Raw genomic sequence first — 10,653 nt, 5'->3', positions numbered from 1 at the left:
TGGCTCTTGCAACCAGCTGGGCAGCACATCGTCTGTTTTCTTCTATTTCCCCTCACTGTCATCATGGTATCACACCAGCCTTTTGCAACCCAACAAATGCCCAAATGTTGGTGAGCACCAAGGATTTGGTGGTATAGTGATAGTTAAGAGACAAGTGGATATACTGCTGAGGGAAGTGGTTTAGTGATGGGACTTGTTGGATCACGTCAATGATAAGCCTTGGTGATCCTGAAATCTCTTCCATCCTAGATGATTACGCTATTCCATGATTTATCAGCTCCATCACTGTAAGCGGCCCTGCAGGCTGACAAAGGTATGATATGAAGGCAGGCTATGTGCATGGTCCAGCTTCTCTAATGTGGGCAAAGGATGTCAGTAGCAAAGGAGAGCTGGAAATTCAGCCTTGGAGTGAAAGGTCCTTTTTTCCCAGACCAAAACCCTAGCAAAAATGCATACCAATGAAAAGTACTCATATATTTTTTTGAGAGGGAGACATTTACTGCACTGTGCACTCTCAGAAAATAAATTTGTTATGAGAAAAGTTACAGGTATTTCCCCGAGATCGGCAGGTTGGAAATTCCTGATGCCTGCAGGGAAGCTACAGTGTTGCAAGGCAGAACTGGGGCATCATTTTACATATGATTGTGCTGTTTCCTTAGGATTCGTTTAGTTTTGTGCTTTTTTTTTCAGTTGTTGCAGTTTTTGTTTGTTTGTTTGTTTTTAATCCAAAATAGACTTTGCTTAAGAGGTGACAGTTAACAAACAGAAAAAGGCATTTCCAAACACAAATTACAAGCTCCCTTCTTACAAGCAATGTCAAAATGAAGCTCAATAAAAGATTTAACACTTCTGACCCAGACTTTAGCACCAGTTTTGTATCACAAAGCCACAGATCACAGCTAGATTTTAAACAATAAAGAAACTGTTCTCTGTATGACTTTTGAAAGCAGCAACAGAGGTGGAGGTCTCGCAGAACTCTCATTTTGCAGACACCTTTTTTTTAACGAGGAGAAGCTGTGGCAGTGTGGCTCTAGGGGAGCTGAACCAGAGGGAGAACAGCCAAGCCAAGCTGACCACATGAAGACCAATAACCCCTTTACTGACAGTACACACGCTCAGCTGGCACTGCCATGCACTTGCCAGGACTGACTCCAGGCACAGCAAAACGATCCCTGGGACACATTTCCCTTGTTGACCACTGGAAGCTCTTTGGACATTGAGGCTGTTTCTTATCCACTGTCGTGCAGTACCAGCTGCCCAAGATCCTGTTTTGGTCAGTCCTCAGATGCTTCTGTAATAGATTACATTACTACAAATCCTTCCATATTTTTGTCTTTAGTTTAGCTGTGGCTTTCAGCTTTTGTGGGATCCAGAGCAAGACTTCAGGACTTGGCAATGAAGAAATCAAGGACAGCGCAGGTTATTGCTGATATTCCTTTTTTTTGCTGGTAACAGCAGCTATGAACCCAACACTACAGCCAGAGACGAGCTCTGCTGGGGCTGATGGCTGCACAGACACAGCAGAGAAGGCAAACATCACTTGTTACACCTCCTAGCATTGCAAGCCTGTAATTAAATCCTTTTTCTTTGATAAACTTTGTGTAAGCTGGTGGAGCTGAGCCAAAACTGGAGCTGCAGAGAGCTCACATCTGTGGGCAGAACAAAAGGGGAGACGTCCCCTCCTCCATCTTAGTGCCTGTTTATCAAGTGCGTCTTCAGCTCTGCTGGGTGCTTTGCCGCACACAGCCTTAAAATGGAGCCTGCACTGTTTTGTGCTTCATTTCTTCAGCGGCAAACACACCGAGCCATTGATTAGGTTATTTTAGGATTGTGGCTTGCTATTGCTCTGGCGGTCGTTTATCAGCAGCCAGTTACACGTGCTTCAGAAAGCTCTTCAAAAAACACGGCTGCCCAAGAGCACTCCTTGCACAGCACGTTTCAGATGTGCCTTTGTGCACGAGCTGTTTGTGCCTCAGCAGCAGCTAAAGAGCCATTCGGATGTGCCGGTTGCTATAGTAATTACTTTCCTTGGGAGCTAAAATAATAGCTTGCAGCTCCTGCAGCTTGCTGTTGTGTGGGCTGCCTGGAGCCAGAGACACTTCCATGTTGCACTGGGGGCTGGGGAGCATGCTTGCATACTCTGAGACAGACCATCCTTTCTCTGTGCTCATGCAGCTACTTTTGAGTTTAAGCTTTGCAGAGGATGTGTCACAGGTCTAAAGGTTCAGAAATAAAAGCTGCCTATGAAATGGCAGGATGGCCTTGCGGCTGAGGTTTCTGATGGGGGTGAAGAAGATTTGGGTTCCGTTTCCATTTCTGCTTCTGAAAGCTGACAGGCTATGGGAGTGATCTGACTGAGACAATTTTTAGTGCTGGAGACACTACATCGCAACATGTGGGGGCTTACAGGGCTTTAAAAGCATGTAAGCAAGTCAAGCAGGAAGGCAACAAGCAGGCCAGCTTAGCTTCATTCCTCATTTTTTTCACTGGTGGAAGTACTAGGGGAAGCAGATGCTCTATGGACCTGCACCTCTGGAGAAGCTAGTGGGTCTATAGATAGTTTTGGGCTCCAGGCCTGATTGGTATGGCAGTTCTGCTATCTGCCAAGGAGGCAGAGGACAGGCAGGAGCAAGGGGCATAAGAAACAATCAGATGCACCTGTGTCAAGAAGCAGGGCCATGGTGGTCAGGTTTGTGACTCATGGGACACGACCTACGTAGGGTCCCATTGGCAGCAGCGAGCACTGGTTTGCTTTTGCAGACAGGGAGCAGCAAAAGAGGAGAAGGAGGCAGGAGGAGCTAGGATGAAAGGAGAGAGAAAACAAACAGGGAAAGTATTTTGGACCACAGCACAAACCCTGTGCTGTCCTAGAAAATTTGCTATCAGATGTGTGCATGACTGCATTGGCAACTGGCAGGGAGATGCCAAATGGAGATAAAAGAACTGCAGATTCTGCTAAAGGCAGCAAACTAAAACAGTTCCTGTCTGAGCAGCAGCAGCATACAGAGATGCAGGGAGGAGGGTGTTTGGGGAAACCACAGGACAAAACCGGGCCCTCGGATGTGAGGCACCTGTACTTGGCTTACAGGCGGCAAGTGATAAGAATTTGTTTCATGCATGTAGACATGTGGATTTACCTCCCTCCAAATTTAGATGTAACACACACACGTAGGTTTTGTGCCTGTGTGGTTCTGCAGTTGTATAAGGGGAAAGCTGACCTCATGTATCTACCTACCACAACCTTACCGAGCCTAATTTCTCCACCTCCACCACAATATTGTCACCTTCGGCTGCCAGCAGCAGCAGCCGTTTAATCGGCATGGGTTTAGGTGCTGTAAATTTGGGTAAAATAGCAGTGGGATTTCTTTTATTTTCCTTTTATCTTCCCTGTGAAATGGAAACAGCAGAAGCAATACTTGGGAAGTCACCTCCTTCCATTGAGACAAAATCCCTGCGCTACTGTGTTGCTTTGGGAGCCTGGGAGGGTGGATACAGTTACGCTGTAGGGGAGCCACAACAGGTTTACACAAGTCTATTGCAGTTAACAGGGGGAGATGGTTCAGAAGGTTTTGTTGGGATTTAGTCAGAAGAAAATACTTTGCAATGGGGACAACATTTTAAGGTTAATCAATAAAATGAATCTTCATATGTCACACACAGCACAATGGCATAATTAAGCAGAGCTGCTTTGAACTTACAAAGAGTTTGCTCTGTATAATGCAAATCAGGATCCTCTGGGAGCCCAGGCAATGAAGTCTTTAAGATAAATGGTTGGTGCAGAGAAGACAGTATCTCCTGCCAGTCCTGGAGTGGGGAAACCTCTGCTCCTCACCCTGCCCTGTCATACAGGCAGTCTCTCTTATTGGTCAGCTCAATACCCATCACCAATTTTTCCAGCCACAGCAAGAAGAGTAGTCCAAAGGTGCAGCTCCACCCCAGATGGAAGAAGACAAAGGAGAGCAAGATTAGAAATAAAATACAATAACTTATGGGAAAGAACCTGATTCTCAGACATTCTCTCACTTAGACACTGACCCTAATGTTCCAGCTAAGTTTTCATCATCAATGGGCAAGACACAAACCACATAACACCATTAAATGTCTATTTTAGAAATGCATATTCTTTCTGGTAGGTCTTCACAGGAGCTTACTGAACAGTGATTCTGGGAAACAACCTGCTTCACAAATTGAACACTGCTTGTTTTTGGGAACTGTTGCCTAAGATAAACCCAGTATTGTGACGTCTTCTGCCTTGGGGGTTGCAACACTCAAGACCAATAAATATTTCCAGAATCTCTGTCTTTGAAACAGAGTAGCTGTTTTAGGAGGAGGATAACACTCCTGGTGCCTGGATTGTTGTGCCCACAGCTGCCATTTAGAGCCAGGGTTCACTAAAGACATGAACTGTGTCCACTTGGTGGGCAAGCTGCATGTTTAGTCTGTGGGAGAAGCTGCCCCAAGAGTATTTTGGGCAAGAAGTTCTGCAAGGAAATTTCCAAGAACAGTAAGGCAGCCACACCTCTGCTGCTCTGCTTAGCTACCCCAGAGCCTGCAGAGCCCTACTGCAAAGAGAGGCTGTGGGGTGGACGCTTTGAGGCACAGACAGCACACTTCTATTGGTGATAGAGTTGCCCATCTCTTCTGGACATTCTAACAGATGGGCAAACCAACAGCAAAAGGAAGAGATTTCAGAAATGCAGTTATTTCTCGAAACTGCCCAGAAGAAGCAAAACCAGAAAACCCGTCCCAGATGGGGATGTGAAAGTTCCATTACAGTGCCTTGGAGAACTTGCAGTATCTCGTATTTATGCAGAGAAAGGTGGTCTTAAGCAGAGACAGGAAGTACTGAAGAGACAGATATATTTCACCGTTCATCCAAGACAGAATGCTGGCAGCCAGAGAAACAATAAAGGTGATAATCAAACAAACATATAATCAGGCAAGAGCTGTGACACCAGAACTTTTGTCTTTGGAGTTGCTGTATTAGCTTGCAGTCAGAGGCCTGTGGACAAGCATAGTTCTGGTTTGCTGCTGTGCCCCTGTTGCACACACATCTGAGAATTACCACAGAGTGGCTGTCTGCTTATCTGTTTAGCAAAAAACATGCATGCCAAGATTACGGAATAAAAATTGAGTGTGTAAAGTCAAAAATGTAAGTAATATGAAATGCCAAGATACAAATGCAAGCTTAATTTGCCCACCCTTCCCACCCTCCTCATGTTTATCTTGTTGTGATAAAGGCTTGTTTTCATCAAGGTCACTCAGCCTGCATTAGTGCACTGGACAGGATACAAGCAAGAGCTCTGTCTTTTCCCTCCTCCCACTCGCACAAGAGCCCCAGCAATCCTTGCAGTGCACTCCTCACCTCTTCCACTGGTGAAAGACTGACTCATTTTCTTCTCAGTATTTTTCACTACCACAGGGAAGCGTGTTGCTGCCACGAAAGATGAACAGATACCGGGGCCTCCTGAAGCAGATGGATTCATAGACAGCCTTTGGCCAGGTGTACTCTTACAGTTTTTCAAGGGACCATTTGAAATGCCTGCGCTTGACACCACAGATAATGCAATTTTATTTAGTACTCAGGTCCGAATGTTAGTTCTGAGATTGTTAGCTCAGGTGTCAGAAAACAAGGAAAAAGCAGTGAGTGACAGACCATGAGTAACTTGTTCAAGTGGCTGCATCAGTCTGAGGAGAAAGCAAGCAGCAGCTGCACTTCTGAATTGTGCCTATCTGTGCAGGTGTATATACAGAAAAGCCGCAGCAGCAAACTGAAACACTTGAAAATTTTTTGTCAGGCCATCCAAAAGACAACATGAGATCTACTTGTAAGATTTTTATGGATCTTGTATGTGAAGTAACTAGGGTTGGGTTGCCCCCAGCACAGGAGCATTTAAGAATTACATTTTTAAGTAGTAAAGGAATTTTGTTTTTCAAAAACAAAAGTAAACTTCTCTAACCATCAGACTCCAAACTGATACTTTAAGAAATGACAAATATCTTAGTTGTGATTGTGTTGAAAGTGCTAGTAATAGCGCAAGGCTTGTAAATTCTGCTATGCAAGGCAAATCATTACTATCTGCTGGATCTGACCCTTACCACAGCTGCTTATTGACCCAAGTGCATGTCCATTTAGGTGTTCAAGCCAGTGTCAAACATGCTGAGCAGTGTAGTTTCTCTTGACAGTAACTAGTGCATTGCATGATTAGTGCTTCTGGTTTTTTTGGCTTCAAAAATCTTGCAATGAATTCCCCAAATTAGACATGAATAACCTGCTAGTGGATTGAAAAGAGAGAGGACTGCAGGTGCTCTACAGCCTAGAGGGTAGCATGGATAAATCCAAATGAAAATAGGCAAAAATAAAACCAAAGAAAAATGTTCCGGTTGTTTGCCCAGGCATGATGGTGTTTTCCCTGTTCCTCTGCAGCTGAGGCAGTGGTAACTTCCAGTGCGGGGAGTAGGCCCAGCACCAGTTTCTTACACTGTTGAGACTAAAGCCAAAAAAGGGAACAAAACCCCTGCACATTCATGCCACAGCTGTAGATAATGAACACTGTTGTAACTGTCCTCTACACTGCTACGTGCCAGACTTCACACTCAACCTGCATGCTACGTGTTTATCTTGTACATACAATTGAGCGAGTCCACCAATGCTCACTGGGCTATGGAGCTGCCGGCAAAGGGTATGAGTTGAAATGACTGATGTTTGAAAGCTACACTAAAGAGCATCATTGGGAAGGAGACCTTAAGCCTCGAATGTGTGAAGTCTAGCAGCCTCGAATGTGAGAAGTCTAGCAGTGCAGATCTTTCCAGGGGCTGCCATCCACCCCTACAAGTCCAGACCCTATCATCCTTCAGCCTTTACTTGGTCAGAGCAGCTGAGTTTTGAGTGAGCAAGAACTGCAGAATGAAACCTTCAGCAGCAGAGTCTCCCTCACCACCAGTGGGCACTTCCACGGATGACAGTCACCTTTATCAGTGTCTTGTAAATCAGAGAAATGATCACTGGAGGAGACACTTAATGGAGGCAAAAATATAAACGGGACCAAAAAAAGTAGACAAAAGTGTGCTCAAGGCTATTTATTAACCAGAAATATATGGAAGTGGCTTCTGACTCATAAGTTCCTTAAACTTGTAACTGCTAAAAAATACAAAATGTACCTGAGAACACCGACTCCCTACATCCAGTTTTTTTTCCATTTTGCCATGCACACCTGCTGCTGGCAGCAATTCGGGACAGGATACTGACTTACCTGCGGTCTGACCCATTTTTCTGCCACCTCTTATTGACCAAATCAAAAAGCGTAGATCAGGTCTCAGTGTCATATCACCCCTAAGTCACTCAGCACTGTATTCTGTGATGGCTAAAGTGCTCATTTCAGCTCACATTTGAAAATCATATCCAGATCATTTTTAGGTATCACCTTCTTGTTAACATTCCCCTAGAAATGCCATTATTGAATCAATGAATGCTAATTGTTTTTCACTTATGATCAAGCAAACAAAAACCTCTTCCCATTTTTCTTCTGGCTGTTACTTGCATTTCCATGGTACCTAAATACAGTAATCTTAGTAATGGATGTGTAATATATTAGTACAGCAAGAAACATTGCTCACTAAGATGAGCTAATAGCTTAATGCAATGTAAATTACAGCACAGGATGTAAGAAATACAAGGCAGCAGGAGAAGAGGACAGGAGAGAAAATTGTACTGGTAAAAACATGTGCTTCCAAACTATGTTCATAATTAGGTGGTTTACATTTCTACAGGGCTTGAGAATTTTTCTTCATGTCATTGCTTTGGCCTTTATGTAATTATGTGATTGAACTTGACTATGTGGTAAGTAAATAACACTAATTGCTTTTCTTATTTGAGGGTAGTGGACTGAAACCAGGACTTCTGCTTATCAGCTCTGGGTAATAAAAATTGAATGAAAAAAATATTTCAGACAGTATTGGCAGCTTTCATCTCTCCCTCTTTTATACAAAATGAGGAGGTCTGAGAAGAAAAATAACAGCAAAATCAGACTGCTGAGTCAGATACTTACAAACTTACATAACGGGGATGTATTTCCATATTTCCTCCTGCTTTTTGTATACTTGAAGTACAAACAGAGGGAAGGACTGGTCCAAGTCTGCTCACAGCAGCTTAATGCAGATGCCTCAATGTGGCAACTGAAATACAAAAAATGTTTTAATGTAATATCTCCACCATGGAGTAATTAAATATGACATTAAGTCAGCGAAGCAGGGTCTATATGCTGCACAGAAACATGCTGAAACTTTTATTTGAGCACTCAGTAAACACAAATTTTGTCCAACAGTAAGTCACTTCATTTTCAGAAAAGTGATTACGAATACATGGGGGAAAAGCAAATTTAATTAGTGCAAAAATTATTACAGCCTTTCAATGCCATTTTCTGACCGTAATTCTGGTACATTCTGTGATTTCTCAGGCTGTTATTTTTTGCAATGGTGTGGTGCAAATGTCTGCTAAAATCCATAGCTTTAAGCACACAAAATTAATTTACTTCATATGGCAAGTAAACTCCTGGGTCCAAAGTAGAAATATCAGTAGGATAACATATGTTGAGTGTTTAGAAATAAGACAAGTGCCAAGAAAAGTAAGTTTAATGTCAACACAGACACCATGTTCCTCACTGTCTGCTTGAACCTTGACAAGATATCTATACATCTTCAACTGTATGGGCTGTATACTCTCAAAGTTGTAATGAATATTTTACTAGAAATTAAAACTAGGCACAACAAATACTGAAATAAAAGCATAAGTTAAGAAACAAAGACCAAAGAGAAAAAACAAGAAGGTGAGACGCACTGCAGGCAAAGTTAAACCACATGCGTGTTTGTAGGTGACTTAAGTGACGGGACAAGGGGAAATGATTTTAAACTGGAAGAGGGTAGATCTAGACTAGGTATTAGGAGGAAATTCTTTACTGTGAGGGTGGTGAGACACTGGAACAGGTTGCCCAGAGGCCGTGGATGCCCCCTCCCTGGAGGCGTTCAAAGCCAGGCTGCATGGGGCTGTGAGCAACCTGGTCTAGTGGGAAGTGTCCCTGCCTGTAGCAGGCAGTTGAACGAGATGATCTTACAGGTCCCTTCCAACCCAAACCATTCTGTGATTCTATGATACCTGATTTGAGTCAGGTCGGGTCGAAAGAGAAACTGAACCCGGGCCTCCCACTTCTTGGGGGAATGTCTTTACCAATGAGTTCCAGGGTAACAGAATGTTTAAGCAGCAAACTGTTTGCTTTCTTTTCTAGCTTACAAGCACCATTTCAACTCCACTCAACTCTTCCAGCAGGGCTCAACTCTGCATTCACCTGGGTTTGGCAGACCCAGCATCATCATCTACCGTAGCCAGAAAGCACGGAGAGCCACTTCAGCACCCAAAGCCTCCCTCTGTGAGGAAGCCAGATCCCAGACAGGTGTGGGCTGCAAGTGACACCTTCACAACACCTCCACAACACCTCCACGAGGAAGTAATCCCGCGCAGAAGCGATGGCTGCTTGTGTCACCCGCACGAGGCCACAGGCAGTGCGGTTCTGTGACAACTCATTGGTCCTGCTACAAGGGGTGGTGCCGGGAATGGAGCCCTCACGGACCAGCATGGGGGCAAGCAATCCGTGTGTACTGAGCTCGTACGGGAACGCTTGGTTTGGTATTACTCCTCACCTGAGGAACATGGGGCCACGCCAGCCCGCAAGGAGAGGCACGCAAGCTCTCTCTCTTTCCGCGGGCAGAGGCTCGCTGCTGGGCACAGCCGGTTGCTGGGCCCAGCAAAGGCTGGGCAGGGAGCACCCAGGGCTCCCAGTGACCTTGCAACTGGCGGGATGCCGTCCCCAGAAAAGCCGGAGTAAGAGACACGGAGTCCTAAGGGGCACCGCTCCTTTATCGGCCGCGAGGGAGACAAAGGCGGGCGGGGGTGAAGGCGGGAGGGGGCGGCCGCGCGACGAGAGGGCGCGGAGGGGCCGCGAGCGCGGCGCGCGCCCCCGCCACTGTTGCGCAACCCGGCGCCTCGCGCTCCCCCCGCCCTCCCTCATTCCCGGGCTCTCAGACATCAAAGAGCGACGGAGGGGAGCCGCGGGGGGCGGCACCGAGGAGCCTCGCAGCGCGGTGACGGGCACGCTCGCCGGCCGATCGCAGCGCCGACGGCGGCCGATGGGCGTGCCCGCTAGCCAATGGTCGAAGAGTCCTCGCTCCCTCCCCGGCTCGGAGCCAATCGCGGAGCCGCTGACCGGCGGGGAGGCGTGACCCGCTCCCGGGGCGGGGAGGGGGCGTGCGGGGGGACGGAGCGCAGAGCATCTTTCGCGCTCGCTGCCGCCGGGCTCTGTACCCGCTCCTCCTCCCTCTCGCGTGCGCGCCCTCCGCCAGGAGCCGGCCCGCTCCCTCTCTCCTCCCTCCCCCGACGATGTCGTCTCCGTCGTCCGGGGATCGGTATGAAGAAGAGGAGGAGGAGGACGGCGCCTACGAGAGCCAGGCCAAACGGCTGAAGCCCAGCGCGGCCGCTGAGGAAGGCGAGATCGAGTACAGCGGCGCTGAGGAGAGCGAGAGCCGGCGGGACAAGGTTCCCCCGCCGCGCGGAGGCGGCTTTTCGGGCGGGGTGAGGGTTCCTTCCCTCAGCACGCACCGGCG

The 10,653-nt window shown here is 46.7% G+C and overlaps 1 protein-coding gene across 3 annotated transcripts in view; it reads left to right on the top strand.

Annotated features, from left to right (window-relative positions):
- HNRNPLL (heterogeneous nuclear ribonucleoprotein L like) overlaps window positions 10,274-10,653 on the top strand; it is a 31,135-nt gene continuing 30,755 nt past the window's right edge. For 2 of the 3 annotated variants that reach the window (XM_021391163.1, XM_021391165.1), the window contains exon 1: window positions 10,274-10,621. In XM_021391163.1, the coding sequence (XP_021246838.1) occupies window positions 10,430-10,621 (192 nt within the window). In that variant the 5' untranslated portion in view covers window positions 10,274-10,429. The remainder of the gene's footprint in view (window positions 10,622-10,653) is intronic. The other variant, XM_021391164.1, reaches the window with a different exon arrangement.

Source organism: Numida meleagris, chromosome 3 (assembly GCF_002078875.1).
Source record: "Numida meleagris isolate 19003 breed g44 Domestic line chromosome 3, NumMel1.0, whole genome shotgun sequence".
Lineage (NCBI taxonomy): Eukaryota > Metazoa > Chordata > Aves > Galliformes > Numididae > Numida > Numida meleagris.
The sequence above is the reverse complement of the archived record's forward strand: the minus strand, read 5'-3'. Positions and strand labels throughout refer to the sequence as shown.